Raw genomic sequence first — 18,076 nt, 5'->3', positions numbered from 1 at the left:
AGGATTGATTAGTTCAATCATGACTAAAGGGGAAAGTACTGCATCATTGTTCTCAATGTCCCCAAAGTACATTAAAATCATTTTCTATTTATAAAACTTTAGGCACTTTTTTTCTTAAGTTAGAAACTCTAGTGAGGAAAATTCAGGTAAAATAGTAAAATAATGTTCTTTAAATTGGCAGAAATACCATTTGCGGTGGATAGATAGAATTTCACAGTTAACACTTAAGCAAAGGAAAGTTATTTCTATCCATTCTCTAATTTCTTTAATGCAAGTGCAAATCAAAACAAAAGACATACCCTGCTGGCAGCATCATGAAGTTTCTCCTCAGTACTTTCCAAAACTGATGTAATATACTCTTCTTCAACAAGCTGTAATTTAGTTTCTTGTAAATGTTTTTGAGTGGTTTCAAGTTCCTGTGTCTTATTTTGCAGGTCAGATTTACACTGGTCAAGTTCATTTTTATTGTCCATAAACAACTCTGTAACCTAAATATAACATTTAAACATTTTTTTTTTAAGAATTACAAAATGCTGAACTGGTTGGTGAAACATCTGGCTAATTCATAAAATAATAGAAGAAGAATCACACAAATCATTTCCATGCAAAAGTTGTGACAAGCTGTAACAAGTTACCAGATAGGTTAGCACGTTTTATATAGTACCTGGTCTCTTCCTGTAACTTCATTAAAAACTTTGAGATTAAATAACAGGTCTAGGGTAGTGGCATTAGTCCTTCAGTTTCCTTTCAACACTGACAACGTGAGGGTGGCACAGAAAGGTCATGTCTGTCCACCTTATTCAACATCTGGCTTCCCCTAACATCTGCATTCCTTCCTCTGATACACACAATAATGAAAATGTCTCAGCATTCATTATTTAGCTTTAACAATAAAGCCGCACGATTCAGTAAATTTCTTAGAATGCTGCCTTAATGTGTCAAAAGAGACAGTAAAATTATGATACAACTTAATTTTAATGAGTCAGCAAGAAAAGAAAAAATCTTAAACAAAAAATATTGGCAGGAGAGGCTCCTGGCTGGCTCAGTCAGTAGGGCATGCCACTCTTGATCTCAGGGTTGTGAGTTCAAGCCCCACATTGAGCATGAAGTCTATTTAAAAAAAAAAAAAAAAAGTGGCTTGTCTGAACTGAGATATACAGATGAAGCACAGATGGTATTTCAAAGACTTAGTACAAATCAAAAGAATGTTTAAAAAAAAAAAAAAAAAGGATGTTGGTGTCTGGCTGGCTCACTCACTAGAGCCTGAGACTCTCGATCTCAGGGTTTTCGAGGATGTTAAGTCTAAGCCCTGCCTTGGGTGTAGACATCACTTAAAAATAAAGAACTTCACGGGGCGCCTAGGTGGCTCAGTAGGTTAAAGCCTCTGCCTTCGGCTCAGGTCATGATCCCAGGGTCCTGGAATCAAGCACCGCATCAAGCTCTCTGCTCAGCAGGGAGCCTGCTTCCTCCTCTCTCTTTCTGCCTGCCTCTCTGCCTACTTGTAATCTCTGCCTGTCAAATAAAATAAATAAAAATCTAAAATAATAATAATAATAAAAAACTTTAAAACTTCAAAAAAACTTTAAAAATAATAAATTTAAAAAATATTTTTAAAAAATCACGTCCCTCAAGTTCTGAAATGTTTTTAATATTTGCTTTTCATGTAACACACAATACTGTTTTGTTTTTTCATTCAATACTATTTTTTTAGAATTTTTAAAAGATTTTATTTATTGGGGCGCCTGGGTGGCTCAGTGGTTTAAGCCTCTGCCTTCAGCTCGGGTCATAATCTCAGGGTCCTGGGATAGAGCCCCACATCGGGCTCTCTGCTCAGCGGGGAGCCTGCTTCCCCCTCTCTCTCTGCCTTCCTCTCTGCCTACTTGTGATCTCTGTCTACCAAATAAATAAATAAAAATCTTAAAAAAAATTTTTTTTTTAATTATTTACTTGACAGAGAGAGACACACAGCCAGAGAGGGTACACAAGCAGGAAGTCTAGGAGAAGGACAGCAGGCGTCCTGCCAAGCAGGGAGCCTGACATGGGGCTCAATCCCAGGACGCTGGGATCATGACCTGAGCCGAAGGTAGACACCCAATGGCTGAGCCACCCAGGCACCCTTCATCCAATACTGTTTTAAATGCTTACCCTACTTAGCTCCTCTTCAACTGCGCCAATTTTTTCAATCAATTCTACAATCTGTTCTTCTTGAACAGTTAGTTTTCCACTCATGGCTCTAAAATAAAGTTAATATGAATTTAACAGTTAATATTTTTTAATTCCTTTAAGACTCATTCTAACAAAACTGTGGCAGTTGCACATCATCTCTACCATTTATCACTATAATAATGATGCCTAAGTATCAATAAGAAATGAACACAAATTTCAAAAAACTAATGTATCCTTGTCCTTGAAATGTAATATTCTTCTTGTGACCTCCATTTTGAAACTGAGAATCCCTACTTATGAGGGGAAAAAAGCATGTGTATGTATAAAATTTAAGAAGCTACAAAGCTGACAAATAGTCCTTTGTCATAATTCACATAAAATAGAGATGGGGAGGGATACAAACTAAGTGTCTATAATCAGGAATATGGAGGATAAATAGGACCCACAGAATCCATGAGAGGCTTGGGACTTGAAGGCATCTGGTATCACAGAAAGAAGGGGAGGAGTCAGGGACTAAAATTGGATAAGTGAGTTAAAGTATATATACAAAACAATTATACCTCCTGCCTCCTGCATACCCCAGTACCCTCCTGCATACCCCATACCCTCCTGCATACCCCAGTACATACCCTAACACACACCACCACTGAGGTTTTACTAAAGTTATGTGAGAAGTAATGAATGGGGAAAACAAGTGAAAAATACATGCGCCCTCTTTGTATTTTTCTTGCAACCTCATGTGAATCTATAGTTATCTAAAAATTAAAGTTATATATATAAAAAATTTTTAACTGATAACTACTTGTTAATATCAGAAAAAGGAGCATTTATAGGAAGCACTAGATACAAAGATCTTAGTTACTGTCACAAAAGTAAATTTTATTTCAAACACCTTGTTATCAGAAAATTATTATTCTTGGAAATTAATTTCCATAGCCAAGGTCTTACCTAAAATTTTCTTCAGAAATGTATACCCCATTTTTCTCACGGGCTGCAGCAAGATCTCGTTTCAGACGCTCTATCTCTTCTGTGTATTCCTTCACAAGAAGAATATTGTAGGTATCAATTTAGCATTTAACTGTTTTTTCATTCATTTTGGGGAGGATATATAATAAATAAAACATGTACTTAGTCCTTTCATGTTTTTTAAAGCATGAAAAAGAATAAATACTTTTAATTCAATATTTGTTTAGTCAGAGTCTTTCAACAGCTTAAATACTTTTTTTTTTTTTTAAGATTTTATTTATTTATTTGACAGACAGAGATCACAAGTAGGCAGAGAGGCAGGCAGAGAGCAAGGAGGAAGCAGGATCCCCGCTGAGCAGGGAGCCAGATGTGGGGCTCAATCCCAGGACCCTGGGATTATGACCTGAGCTGAAGGCAGAGGCTTTAATCCACTAAGCCACCCAGGCGCCCCTAAATAAATAAATTCTTAAAAAAAAGGGGGGGGGGGACACATTATATATTAATAAATATATATAATATATTTTATATTTATTACATATATGTATATATATAAATATATACATACATTAAATTTTTTAAATATATAAAACTAAAAATATATATATACATAGATATATTTATTATATGTCTATGTACATATATATATTTTTTTTAAGGCAGGAGGCAGAGGGAAAGAGAGAGAAAGATCTTACTTAAACAGTCTCCACACCCAGCTCTGAGCCTGATGCAGGGCTCAATCATGAGACTGAGATCATGATCTGAGCCAAAATTAAGTCAAATGGCCAACCAACTGAGCCACCCGGATGGCTCCCCCCAATTTTTCTTAAAGATTTATTTATTTATTTGAGAGAGAGTCAGAGAGTACACAGAGGGAAAGGGAGACAAGCAGTACTACATGGGTCTCAATCCCAGGATGCTGAGATCATGACCTGAGCCTTAATCAAGAGTTAGATACTTAACCCACTGAGCCACCCCAGTGTCCCCCCAATTTTTTTTAATAAAAAAATTAAAAACCCAGGGGTCTGGGTGGCTCAGTGGGTGAAGCCTCTGCCTTCAGCTCAGGTCATGATCCCAGGGTCCTGGGATGGAGTCCCACATCAGGCTCTCTGCTCAGCAAGGAGCCCGCTTCCCCCTCCCTCTGCCTGCCTCTCTGCCTATTTGTGCTCTCTCTCTGTCAAATAAATAAAATCTTAAAAAAAAAAAAAAATTAAAAACCCTATTAGAAAATGGGCCTAAAAACAGGAATAGACTTTTCACCAAAGAGGATATGCAAATACCAAATAAGCACATGAAAAGACGCTTAACACCAGAAGCCATTAGAGAAATGCAAGTTAAAACCACATTGAGAGAGTGCCTGGGTGGCTCAGTTGGTTAAGCAGGTCAGGCTCAGGTCATGATCCTGACTGGTCCCAGGACTGAGTCCCCTGTTGGGCTCCCTGCTCAGGAGGGAGTCTGCTTCTCCCTCTCACCCTCCCTTGTCTTATGCTCTCTCTTTCATTCTCTCTCTCAAATAAATAAATAAAATCTTTTTAAAAAAACCCACAAAAACACAGTGAGATATTTAGCGCCTCTTATACTCATCAGAACAACTAAAATAAAAATAGCTATAATACCAAATGCTGGTGAATATGTGGAATAATTAGATCACTCTTACATTGCTAGTGGGAATATAAACTGATACAGCCACTCTGGAAAATAGCTTGGCAGTTCTTTAACTGATAAATAAAATCTTAAAAAACAAAAACAAAACAAAACTTAACCAACTAAAAATTGGGCAAAGAATTTGGATAGATCTTTCACAAAAAAGATATACAAATGTATAAGCAGCATACGAAAAGATGCTCATTATCATTATTCACCAGGGGAACGCTAATTAAAACCATGCTGAGGGTAAAATCATATCCTTATTAGAATGGCTAACATTAAAAAGACTATAACATGTGTTGGGGAGGATGTGGAGAAACTGCAACCCTTATTTATTTGACAGACAGAGATCACAAGTAGGCAAAAAGGCAGGCAGAGAGAGAGGAGGAAGCAGGCGCCCCTGGAAAACAGTTTCTTAAAAAGTTAAACATAAACTTACTGTGCAACACAGAAATTAAACTTCTAGGTAACTACCTGAAAGGACTGCAAATACATCAACACAAAGATTTCTATACTAATATTCATAGCAGCACTACAGGAAATGATCCAAATTTCCATCGGCTGATGAATGGATAAACACAATGTGTTATTAACCATTTAATGGAATACCATTCAGCAAATTAGTCTACTGATACATCTACAACATAGATGAAGCCCTAGTGTTATGCTAAGTGAAAGAAGCCAGATGCAAAAGATTAAATATTACATGATTCCATTTAAGAAATGGCTGGAAAAGGGGCACCTGGGTGGCTCAGTGGGTTAAAGCCTCTGCCTTCGACTTGGGTCATGATCCCAGAGTCCTGGGATTGAGCCTCACGTTGGGCTCTTTGCTCCACGGGGAGCCTGCTTCCTGCTCTCTCTCTGCCTGCCTCTCTGCCTACATGTGATCTTTCTCTCTGTCAAATAAATAAATAAAATCTTAAAAAAAAAATAAAAAAGAAATGGCTGGAAAGGGCAAATCTACAGACAAAAAGTGTATTAGTTGTTGATTGTAAAGGGTAAAGGGGAACTTTACAGTGATAGAAATTTCCAAAGTAGACTGTAGTGATGTTGCACAACTCTGTAAATGTACTAAAAATCATTGCATTATAGGATTACAATGGAAGAGTGTTACGGAAATTATACCTTAATGTGTGGTAATAATATCATATTAATGTATGGTGATTGTACCTTAAAGCTAGAAATAAATAAATTTTGTAAATGTAAATAACTGCAAATTTTGCTGGCTTGATAGAGCTGATAAAGTCACCGTATTTGCATTAGAAAAAACATTTCAATATATTAGGTAGTTAATTAAAATCATTAGATGAAATGCCTTACCACACATAATTGAATAAATCTTAACAATTATCTATTTCAGGTCCTCAACTTAACATTTGTCAAACAAAACATTCCTCCACAAAATCCACAATTACCTTAATAAGAGCTCTTTTGGTGAGTTTCTGGTTAACTTCAGGCTTATTTAGTATGTTCTTTGCTCTATGAGCATATTCCAATGTACTCAGAGTTTCCTGTAAAGAAAAGAAAATGCCAATTACTAAAGATTCTATAAGAACAATGTAGTTCTGTTATCAAAAGATTATAAAATAAGTTACAAGAAAAAAATAATTTACAAGAAATAACTTACGGTTATATCTAACCTAAAAATCTATCATCCACTAGGACCACTATTCTAAATCTTTACAAGGAAATTTGTTCAAAACAGCCTTTTCTTCCCTTCTTTCTAATTTAAAATGTCATCTTCTTTATGATAATTTGCCTAAGAATTTTTTACTTTGGTCTTCACACTCAATGAACCCCCTCACCTGATGAATAAGCAAAACATTCTATATCCATACAATGGAAAATTACTCACCTACAAAAAGAAATGAAGCATGGATACATGTGAACCACATGGATGAACACTGAAAACATGCTAAATGCAAGAAGGCAGTCACAGAAGAACACTTATTGCATGATTCCATTTACACACAATGTCCAGATTAGGTAAATCTAGATTACAAAAGTAGGTTGGGGCACCTGGCTGTCTCAGTTGGTTAAGCATCTGCCTTTGGCTCAGGTCATAATCTTAGAGTCCTGGGATCAAGCCCCACATTGGGCTCTCTGTTTACTGGGGAGTCAGCTACTCCCTCTCTCTCCCTTTGCCTCCAACTTGTGCTCTAATAAAGAAATAAAATCTTTTTAAAAAGTGGCAGGGGGAGGCTCCTGGGTACCTTCGGCTCGAGTCGTGATCCCAGAGTCCTGGGATGGAGCCCCACATCAGGCTCCTTGCTCATCAGAAGCCTGCTATTTCCTCTCCCACTCCCCCTGTTTGTGTTCCCTCTCTCGCTGTGTCTCTCTCTGTCAAATAAATAAAACAAAATCCTTAAAAAAAAAAAAAAAAGAAAAAGAAAAGAAAAAAATTTTGAAGTAGGTTAGTCGTGACCTAGAGCTGGGAATGTGGGCAAATGGAGAGTGATTCCTAATGGGTTACAGGTTTCTTTCTAAGGTAATGACAATGCTCTAAATAGATTTTAGTGATGGTTGCACAGCTCAGCAAATATATTAAAATCATCAAATTACATACTTTTAATAGGTGATTTAATGGCATGTGAATTACATCTCAGTAAAGATGTGTTTTAAAATGAAAGGGGAATTAGAGACCTTATAAATCCTTTTCTAACTCCGTTTAAAGGAAACAATCACAATAAAATAAGAGATTTTGCCATCTTTTTTTGCTCCTCTTGGTTTTACCACCTGTTCTCACATATCCAATCCCATCTTCAGTGCCCTCTAAGAACCTCTACAACACTAGCATTCAATTAACTCACTTTTAAGTTCCCTATTAGATCTCCATACCCTGGCCCCAATCAGGGTCCCTGCTCAGCAGGGAGTCTGATTCTTCCTCTCCCTCTACCCACCCATCCACCTCCTCATTCTCTCTCAAATAAATAAATAAAATCTTTTAAAAAATCTCTATACCACATGTAACCATCCACTGCTAATGACCACAGCAATTTCTTTTGAAGACTGTGCGGGAAAAACCATTAACTAATTGGCTTTTTAAGATTAAAAACTCTGCCAGGAAGTAGAAAAACAATTTTTTCAGTGTTGTCCTCCTATGTCCCTGTGCAATATCCAGATTCTTTTACTCTTGCTTAGAATGAATGAAGCCAATTAATGAACTTTTAAAATATATGATAAAAAAATAAAAACAAAAAAGTAAAATAAAGTAAGTGATAGCTAAATAAGAATTACAGCTACTACACTTGCAGATGCCTATTAAAGGGCTTACCTCAAGATTGAGAGATGCAGGAGAAATTGTTGCAATTATGGATGTTCTTGTACGTCCCCCAAGAGAATCCTGGAGGATTCTAGTTAGTTTAGATTCTCGATAAGGAACATGAGGTGTTCTTTCTACAAGAGCAGTAATGACCCTTCCCAAAGTCAAAAGGGATTGATTGATATTTCCAGCCTCCCGAGCTCTCTTGTCAACTGCTCCAGAACGGCCAATGTTCTCACTTCCCGCAAGATCAACCTTGAATTTCAAAAATAAAAACTGTTAGTTCCCCTGGATTTGGACACAAAGACTTTCATTCTCTAGTATAATGTATCAACTACCCACCAAGATAATTTTTTTATAATTAACAATACACTACAAAGCTAATTACCTAGGAACTTCAAAAATATTGTCTAGAAGTACAGAATTTCAAGCTGCTCTATGGTGGTCAAGAATGAAACAGATGAAGGGTCCCTGAGTGGCTCAGAGACTTAATCGTCCAACTTTTTTTTTTTTTAGATTTTATTATTTATTTGACAGAAAGAGAGGTCACAAGTAGGCAGAGAGGGGGAAGTAGGCTCCCCGCTGAGCAGAGAGCCCGATGCAGGCCTTGATCCCAGGAGCCTGAGATCATGACCTGAGCTGAAGGCAGAGGCTTAACCCACTGAACCACCCAGGTGCCTTAAGCATCCAGCCCGTAATTTTGGCTCAGGTCATGATCTCAGGGTCGTGAAATCCCCATATTGGGCTCCTCACTCAGCTGGGATCCTGCTTGAGATTCTCTCTCCCTCTCTTCCCTCTAAAATAAATAAATCTTAAAAAAAAAAAAAATGAAATAGTGGTTTGACCCAGCAATCCCACTTCTATGTATATTATCCAAGGGAAATAAAATCAGTATCTTAAAGAGATAACCTGCATTCCCATGTTCAATGAATTATTCACAATAGCCACGATATAGAAACAGTGATGAATGAATAGAAAAGATATGGTATGCATGTACAATGGAATACATTTACTTAGCCATGAGAAAGAAGGAAATCCTGCATTTTGTAACAACATGGATGAACCTAGTACAATGCAAAGTGAAATAAGCCAGACAGAGAAGGACAAATACTGTATGATCTCCCTTATATGTAGAATTGAGGGGGTGTGGGGAAGAAAGTTAGTTCATGGAAATGGAGAGTGGAATGACAGTTACCAAGAGTAGGAGAATGGGGGAGAAGCAGGTGCTTGTCAAAGCGTATAAGCCTTCAATTATAAGATGAATAAACTCTGGGGATGTAATGTACACCATGGTAATGACAGCTGAAACCTGCTAAGAGTAGACCTAAGCATTCTTACCCTTTCCAAAAAAGTGACTATGTGAGGTGAAGGATATGTTAATTAACCTGATTATGGTAATCATTTCACAAAGCATACATATATCAAATCATCACTTTTTTTTACACTTTAAACATATAATTTTATTTGTCAATTATACTTTAATAATGCTGGAGAAAAAAAAAGAATGAAACAGTGGTATTAAGGTAGACACTTACCAAGTTCAACTTTCCAATTTTAACAAGCTCTTCTCCATCAATCGTAGTTTCTTTCATATGTATTGTAACAGAGAAAACTGAGTGGGAACGACTACAAAACAAGATCAGGTCGTCCAGTCATTGTAACAAAACATTATTTGCTTTCTATAAAATATTAAAAAGAGTAAAGAAAGACCAAATGCCACAAAGTAGAGAAAGATAGTATCGGACAAGAGACATCAATAAGATTTTGGAAGACAGAGGGTAGATAGTATAATGCTTAGGTTTTTGCTTTCTTGTACCTGCTGCCTGCAGAGGGGATCCCAATAAGAAACTATCTGTAAACACCCTAAAAGACTTAGGAACTAGAATCCTCAGACCTCTAAAAGCTGGATGTGGGGTCGGTTTTGGACAGTTGCCTGGTATGTCAGAGAAGAAGGCTTGAAATCAGTCTTCCTATTTATAAGAATCTCTTGAAATATGTCATTACCATAAATTCAAACAGTACCACACAAATAATCAAATTACTTGATTTCAATGTCAGCTGTTGTAAAAATATATTGTTGTGCATTGAGAATATCAGAAATAGTTAATACCCTCTCCTGAAAAGCAAATAGTAAATAAGAGTGATTACCGAAATACTACAAGACAATCACCACGACCATAAAGTGTTCCAAAGTCTAACTTATGTACTGACATTCAGCTTTTATCTGAGGGATACAAAAGCTATATAGACAACAAAAGACCTCTTACTCCGTATCAATGACATTTGGTGAACATCCTTGTTTGTTAATTTCATTGATGATTAGTGAGGAATATGGTAATTTTTAATTTTCTCTTTTGTACTTTTCATGTTGCTTGGAAAATTTTACAGTAAGAATCATATTTTATTATTTAAAATTACAGAAAAGGGGAAGGGCACAGGAAAAGTATAAAGAAACTATAAATCTGGGGTGCCTGGGTGGCTTAGTCATTAACCATGTGTCTTCGGCTCAGGTCATGATCCCAGGGTCCTGGGATTGAGCCCTACAGCAGGCTCTCTGCTCAGCAGGGAGCCGAAGTGCTTCCGCCCCCCCACCCCCGTCTCTCTGCTTGTCTCTCTGCCTACTTGTGATCTGTGTGTGTGTCAAATAAATAAATAAAATCTTAAAAAAAATAAATAAATAAAAAGAAAAGAAAATTCAATATGTATTTCATATTTTCTACCATTTTTTACCCATTCCTAATTCAAGATTATGGAATTAATGCAATCAAGCATAGACCTCAACTCTGATTTTGGAAAATTGAATGTTTTCCTTCACTTTATCATACATTCATAAAAAAACCTTTACACAAGTCTACATATAAAAAAATGAGTCCTAGGGATGCCTGGGTGGCTCAGTTGGTTAAGCAGCTGCCTTCGGCTCAGGTCATGATCCCAGTGTCCTGGGATCGAGTCCCACATCGGGCTCCTTGCTCAGCAGGGAGCCTGCTTCTCCCTCTGCCTCTGCCTGCCATTCTGTCTGCCTGTGCTTGCTCTCTCCCCCTCTCTCTCTCTGATAAATAAATAAAATCTTAAAAAAAAAAAAAAATGAGTCCTAGAGGGCATCTGGGTGGCTCAGTTCATTAAGTATCTGCCTTTGGCTCAGGTCATGATCCCAAAGTCTTGGGATCAATCAAATCCAGAGTCAGGCTCCTTGCTCAGGGAGTCTGCTTCTCCCTGACCCTCTGCATCCCTCCCAACCCCCACTCATGCTCTTTCTCTAAAATAATTAAAATCTTTAAAAAAAGAAATCCTAAATTATACAAATTTATGAAAAAGCAGGAATTTATTTAAAAGAAAGGTATTTAGAGAAAAGAAATATTACCTAGTCTTAAACTCATTCCTCCAAATTCTACATAATTTTTTCTAATGGAAAGCTATTATAGGAAAATTTAATTAAAATCATAAAATCACCCATAATTTCATGATTTTCATTACTTTCATGTTTTTTTTTTTTGTTCTTTAAAGGCATGCGTAACTTTTCAAAGAGTTGCAGAAATTTCCAATTATAAGGGAGCAAAGAAGTAAGACATTTAATTTTTTAGGGTTTTTTTTTTAATTAATTTTTTTTAGGTTTTGTTTATTTAAGTAATCTCTACACCCAACATGGGGCTCGAATTCACAACCCTGAGATCAAGAGTCACATGCTCTTCTGACTGAGCCAGTCAGGCACCCTGAGATCTATTTCTTTTCTTTCTTTTTTTTTTTTTTCAGATTTATTTATTTATTTGACAGATCACAAGTAGACAGAGGCAGGCAGAGAGACAGAGGAAGGGAAGCAGGCTCCCCGCTGAGCAGAGAGCGTCATGTTGGGCTCGATCCCAGGACCCTGGGATCATGACCTGAGCCAAAAGCAGAGGCTTTAACCCACTGAGCCACCCAGGCGCCCCCTGAGATCTATTTCTAATAATTACTTTGTAGGTCAGGGAAACATATTCAGAGAAGTTCACTTATTTACCTGAAGTCACATGTTTGGTTAACTGCAAATATCTAACTCCCTATGTATAGCTTTTTTAATTACACTCTAATGCTTTTAATTACACTCTAATGCGACACTACACAGAGCAGTAGAAAAAAATATCACCTGACTTGGTAAACTGCTTTTCTAGAATTTGGGATTCTTTTCATAGGGGGTGCTAACCAAATATGCCCCTTTCTACCCTGGAAAGCCAGTGTTAGTGACCATGTCTTCCTATATAAAATGAAGCCATCTAAAAAAAGTTTAAATCATATTGTACAACCCAATATACGTAATTTTTGTTGGTCATACTGCAATAAAGCCAGGGGAAAAATTAAATGAAGCTATTTGACTTTCTTCTAATCCTTACTTAAACCATGGGCTTTTAAACTTTGTTCTAGGTATCCACAGAGGCCCCCAAAAAGTGCTCAGGGAAAATCTACAGGAGGCTGAGCAGTTAAGCCTCTCAGCATCCCACCCTCAAATAAGATTTCATCCCACCCTCAAATCAACTACAGCAGGCACAGATTAATCTAGGCTCCTGCGTACGATTTCATTTGAGAAAGAAACAGTCTGCTTTAAAAAGATTAATACTTCTCTAATTTGACTTGTCTTTGTTCTCCTTCCAACGTTCTTCCAATACTGGTGCTTGCCTCTAAATCTTAAGCCAATTACTAAAGCATGAAATCAAGCATACATATAATCTAGGTATGGGACTCACATACTTTGATTCACCTCAATTTGACTTCCCACGTTAAAAAGAAAACGGAGCAGTGGGGGGAGGACACTGGCTTTCTTACCTAGAGTATGCATTCATCAGAGTTGCTGCAGTTGTCCGTTTTGCTGCTCCCTTCTCCAAAATCTGATAGACTTCATCCTTGTTGTGTACTGTAATTTCTTCTAAACCTTTGATTATCACTCCCCTCTGAGCAAATATCAAAAGATCATCCATGAGGTTGGTAAAAAATATATATACTGACTTCTCACAGCATCACACATTAAAATCCAGAGACATTTCATTCTTAAAGACTGAGTTACCTTGTTACGGGGATCGTCAAACATCTGCAGTCTCTCAGAAACATCAGAAGATGGATTAAGAAGATCAAAAAGTTCTTCATTATAGATTTCCAACAGAGACACTTTGACTGAAAATTCAGTACCATTATCAGTAAGTTTCTCAAAAATTTGATGAAGGGTACGTGGAATTATACCAGCCAAGGGATCCTGAAATTATAGTATTAGTTAGGACTAAAATAAGGGAAGAATGTCATTTACTATGGCTGTTTAAACACTTTCATGATGTATCTATGATATATATTTAAACACAAATATGACATAGGATATATTTATGATATATTTAAACACAAATATGAGGGGCATCTGAGTGTCTCAGTTGTTTAGGCATCCAACTCTTGGTTTCAACTCAGGTCATGATCTCTGAGTCATGGGATCAAGCCCCAAGTAGGGTTCCGCCCTTAGCATGAGGTCTGGGTTGAGCTTCTTTCCTTCCTCCTCTCCCTCCCACTCTGTTCCTCCCACCATTCACTGCGCTCTCAATCTCTCTCTCTGAAGTCAATAAAATCTTTAAACATAAATATTTCAAAACAGTTAAAAAAAAAACTAACCAAATATTAGAGCAGCCAAGTCATTTATGAGTTTATGCAACAGTAATTATTTTTCTTCATACCTTCCACAAATCTGTCCTATCCATCAGCCACATCATGTCTAAAGATTACATAGAAACCAACTGAACTAAACTACTTAGAAAGCCACATTTAATAACTCTTTCTAACTTGGCTCATGAGAACATTAGTAATACAACCATGTTAACAGAAATAGGCTCATCTAACAGGATATTCCCTAATTCTAACATAAACAAGTTGTTTCTCAAATATCCAAGCATCTGTAATAAAATTATTATGAATCTTTAAATTTTGAAACTATGCTTTAAGTCTACTCCTTATTTCCTATGGTTATAATTCCATAACTTTATTATCCATGCTTAAAGTTATTAATGCCTCAACTATGTAACCACTAGAAAAAAGGATCAACATAAATGTTAACAAGTTAGAAAATTAACTTAGTCATTAAACTGACTTAAACATACTTGATAGAAATCTTTGTAAAACCTAGTATGTGCTTTCTACACTATCTAGTAATACAGTAATCTTAATTTCTTAAATACTGAAGGTCATTGATACCATGCTGCCTCTTGCTATGTTAACTTTACAACAAACTCACTCCCACACTGCAAAGTCTTCCCTTTAAAGCCATAATCACATGCCACTTTTCCACAATATTCTGCTCCAACTATTCTGTCCCAAACAGACCTCTCTCTTATCATTTAACTGTGTCATATGTATTGGTCCTTTCTCTCCTAATGATACCATGTTTCTTAAACAGGAATCATACCACATACTTTAATTTTACTAAAACAGTAGTTTATACTATATTCATGCTTGACATGGGTATACTTATCTTCTCTATTTCACAAGCCCTTCAACCAATTTTTTTTATTCAATCATAGTTCAGCCACTTTAGAGACAAAAATCTATTATAAACCATAAATACCTCCTCCCAAGTGTACTCTTCATTAGGTGACCTCTCACCTTCCATTGTAAAGGTTTTTCCAGTGCCTGTTTGGCCATATCTGTTAAAATTAACCAAAGTGGTAAACAGAAAATAAATACACGCTTCTAAATCTTTTCAGCACTTTGAAAAACAGTGTTTTACTCACGCAAAAATAGTGCAATTATAACCCATAATAACTTCATCCAGAATTGGACAAACAACACTTCGGTAAACATCAATTTGTTTAGTAGAAGCTCCAAAAACCTATCAAAAAAAAAAAAGAAAGAAAGAAAAGAAAAAGCAATTCTTCAGGAAAAAAGTACTTCAAAATTACTCATTTTAAAAATTTTGTTTTTAATCTATTAACTCATTCAGCCCACTAGAAACCACTTGAAAACTCAGAGTCGGGACGCCTGGGTGGCTGAGAGGGTTAAGACTCTGCCTTTGGCTCAGGTCAAGATCTGAGGGTTCTGGAATGGGCTCTCGGCTCAGCAGGGAGCCTGCTTCCCTGTCTCTATGCCTGCCTCTCTGTCTACTTATGGGATTTCTCTCTCTCTCTCAAAAAAAAAAAAAAATAAATCTTTAAAAAAAAAAAGGAAAAAAGAAAACTCAGAGTCAACTCAAACTTGGAACTGTATACTAGAACCTAGAGGAAATATGTATATAAGAATTACTTTACATAGCAAATAACAAAGGAATAGCAGCATTTTAAGAAATAGGTACTGGGGGACCTGGGTGGCTCAGCCGGTTGGGCATCTGACTCTTGGATTTTTGGCTTAGGTTATGATCTTGGGGTAATGAGACTGAGCCCCATGTGTCAGGCTCTGTCTGCCCTTAGAAGAGTCTGCTTATTCCTCTTTCTCTACTCCAACCCCACTCCTTCACATGCTCTCTGATAAATAAATCTTGAAAAAAAAAAAAAAAAAGAAAGAAAGAAAGAAAAAAATAGGTACCATATCAAAAGTGTATGTTTTCCTTGAGCTCTTGTCGGCCAAGCCTCCAGTTCGTACACTAACTTCTTTACGTACATGATCACATTCTACTACAGAATGGGCATTAGCTTTCCGTTCCGCCAAATTAAATGGTCTATAAAAAGAAATATACAAAGGTATTTTAAAAACTCTTAGTTATCAGGTTACAGATGACATTATCATTAATACCTTACACAATAACAAAGTGAAGTTTTTTGACACTATTGGTGACAGGGATTAAATGGGGGACTAAATGATACTGGTAAAGCAGACAGCAGAATTTTTAGTTTCAACTCCCAGAAACAAAAAAATAGGTTTTTTACTTTTCAAAGACATGTAAAACATGACAATTCTGACAGCTTCCTGGACTAGATGTAAACAGAATTAACTCGTTAAAAAAAGGCCAAACTTATTATTCAGAATTCTATTTCCCTTATAGTCTAAGAATATTAGGTTATAACATACAAGAAAGAACATGCCAGGTTTGTTTCAAAATACTAACCTGTCAGCAGATAACTCGCACTCACACACATGCCTCCCCCCACACCGAAAGAAAAGAAAAAAGAAATCCTATTTAGTTTAGTTTCCCAGTGGCTACTACTATACTTGGCACACATCCTAATATCTGTTAAACTATATAGCTTAATAAATGCCATCCTAAGAGGAGTGATGGAAGAGCTGAAAAGAACCCTAGTCCACATAGTAGCATCATTCAGATATATATACACTTAACACACATCTGGGCCAAAGAAAGATAAGTACTTTTGACCTGAGTTCATTTTTCCCATTCAGATTCACATATTATGAAAGGAAATGGCAACTACTAGATAAACCAAGTTGCTATTTATTTTAAAAATGATACAACATCCTCCATTCCTAGTATATTTTTGACAGGCAGAAAATCAAATTTGTGATCCTGGGAAATTTAACTCACCAACTTGCAGGTAACGCATAATAATGCTATCGATTGTCAAATGTAATGAAACCTACACAATGTACATAACCCATGGCATGAAATATTATTAAAAGTTCAACAAACTTAAGTCAAAACCAACTTATACTGAGGTAGGCCAAGAGTATCAAGTACAATGAATTCTCTCACATGGTTAAAGCCTTTTCAATTAGTTTATAATTCTTAGCATCTCTCAACTAATCTCTTTGCCATTATGTGTGATGACATTAATCAAATGAATACCATTCAAATTGTCACAACCAAGTACTAGATATTCACACAGATCACACGTTTCTAAAAGTTATCAAAACTCCCACTGATGAGCTTAAAGAACTATTTGTACTAACCATAAAAAGTACTCCCAAAAAGTACTCTAGGGAACAATGGAGTTCACAGTGCATTGTTTTATATAATACTTAAATCTCTGTTAACTATCATTAAAAAAATCTCCCTGGTGGCTCAGAGGCTATATTCCTAACCAAACTTCTCTAATTAGAAATTGTAAGGTTTCTATTAATGACGTTAACAAGCCAACCAATTCGTTGGCCTCACTACAGTTATATTACATTCATTCGTTCATTCCATAAATATTCGAGTACTTATTATTTGATTGATATTTGTCTAGGACCTGAGGGTATACCAGTGAACAAAACCAAGTTCGAAAAAACCCAAAACACCCAAATTCCTATTCTCAGGGAGCTTTTATCCTAGTGTTATAGATATATCAGGTGCTGATAAATTAGAAATCAAAGTAAATAAAACAGACTAAGTGTGATTGGAATTGATGACGTGGGAAAATGGACAGTTGCTATTACTATTTTAGGGTGGTCTGGAAGGCTTTTTTCTCTGATATTTAATGATATTTAAGCAGAATCTAAAAAGTGAGGGAGCCAGTCATGTAACTATTTTGGTGGGAAAGCTTTCTAGGCAGAGTGAAATTGCAAAGGCCCTGAGGTAGAGGTTGGTAGATGTGTGGGGTGGGGAGGCAGGGGAGTTATGTAGGGTATAATAAAGATAACCAGTAGCTAGATCAATGTGAGGGGTCTATAACCTTCAAACTGTGAGCCAAATCTTGCCCTTGTCTTACCAGAGTCCTAGAATGATTTCTATAATTTTGAAGTTTATTTAAAAAAAAAAAAATCAGATGCTGCATTGGTAGCAGTTCTTTGGCAGATTCATTCCAGCACTTAAATCTGAAAACAACGGACCACCCAGTCTTACTGATTTCAGGTAAAAGATGTCCAGCAAAACAGCAAGCACCAACAAACATAGCCCAGGTAAGAACTGTGCAGCAGTTGAGATCAGAAGCCTCCATAAATGAAGAAAGGTTTCAACGGCATCGTCAGACCTCAAGTTCTACTGTGAGGAGCATGCCAGGAGCAACTCTGTGCTGATAGGGATACCAACTTCAGAAAATGTTCTCCACGGCGCCTGGGGGGTGGCTCAGTGGGTTAAGCCACTGCCTTCGGCTCAGGTCATGATCTCAGGGTCCTGGGATCGAGTCCCGCATCGGGCTCTCTGCTCGGCAGGGAGCCTGCTTCCCCCCCCCC

At 36.8% G+C, this 18,076-nt stretch overlaps 1 protein-coding gene across 1 annotated transcript in view; it reads right to left on the bottom strand.

Moving 5' to 3' along the window:
- The window catches only part of KIF11 (kinesin family member 11), a 43,342-nt gene that overhangs the window by 22,900 nt on the left and 2,366 nt on the right, over positions 1-18,076 (bottom strand). Inside the window, exons 2-12 of the mRNA XM_059398141.1 lie at positions 15,557-15,689; positions 14,770-14,867; positions 14,604-14,682; positions 13,071-13,256; positions 12,833-12,957; positions 9,574-9,664; positions 8,051-8,293; positions 6,192-6,287; positions 3,115-3,203; positions 2,146-2,233; positions 300-488 (exon numbers count right to left, since the gene is read on the bottom strand). Coding sequence (XP_059254124.1) covers positions 300-488; positions 2,146-2,233; positions 3,115-3,203; positions 6,192-6,287; positions 8,051-8,293; positions 9,574-9,664; positions 12,833-12,957; positions 13,071-13,256; positions 14,604-14,682; positions 14,770-14,867; positions 15,557-15,689 — 1,417 coding nt within the window. The remainder of the gene's footprint in view (positions 1-299; positions 489-2,145; positions 2,234-3,114; positions 3,204-6,191; positions 6,288-8,050; positions 8,294-9,573; positions 9,665-12,832; positions 12,958-13,070; positions 13,257-14,603; positions 14,683-14,769; positions 14,868-15,556; positions 15,690-18,076) is intronic.

Source organism: Mustela nigripes, chromosome 4 (assembly GCF_022355385.1).
Source record: "Mustela nigripes isolate SB6536 chromosome 4, MUSNIG.SB6536, whole genome shotgun sequence".
NCBI classification, from domain to species: domain Eukaryota; kingdom Metazoa; phylum Chordata; class Mammalia; order Carnivora; family Mustelidae; genus Mustela; species Mustela nigripes.
The sequence above is the reverse complement of the archived record's forward strand: the minus strand, read 5'-3'. Positions and strand labels throughout refer to the sequence as shown.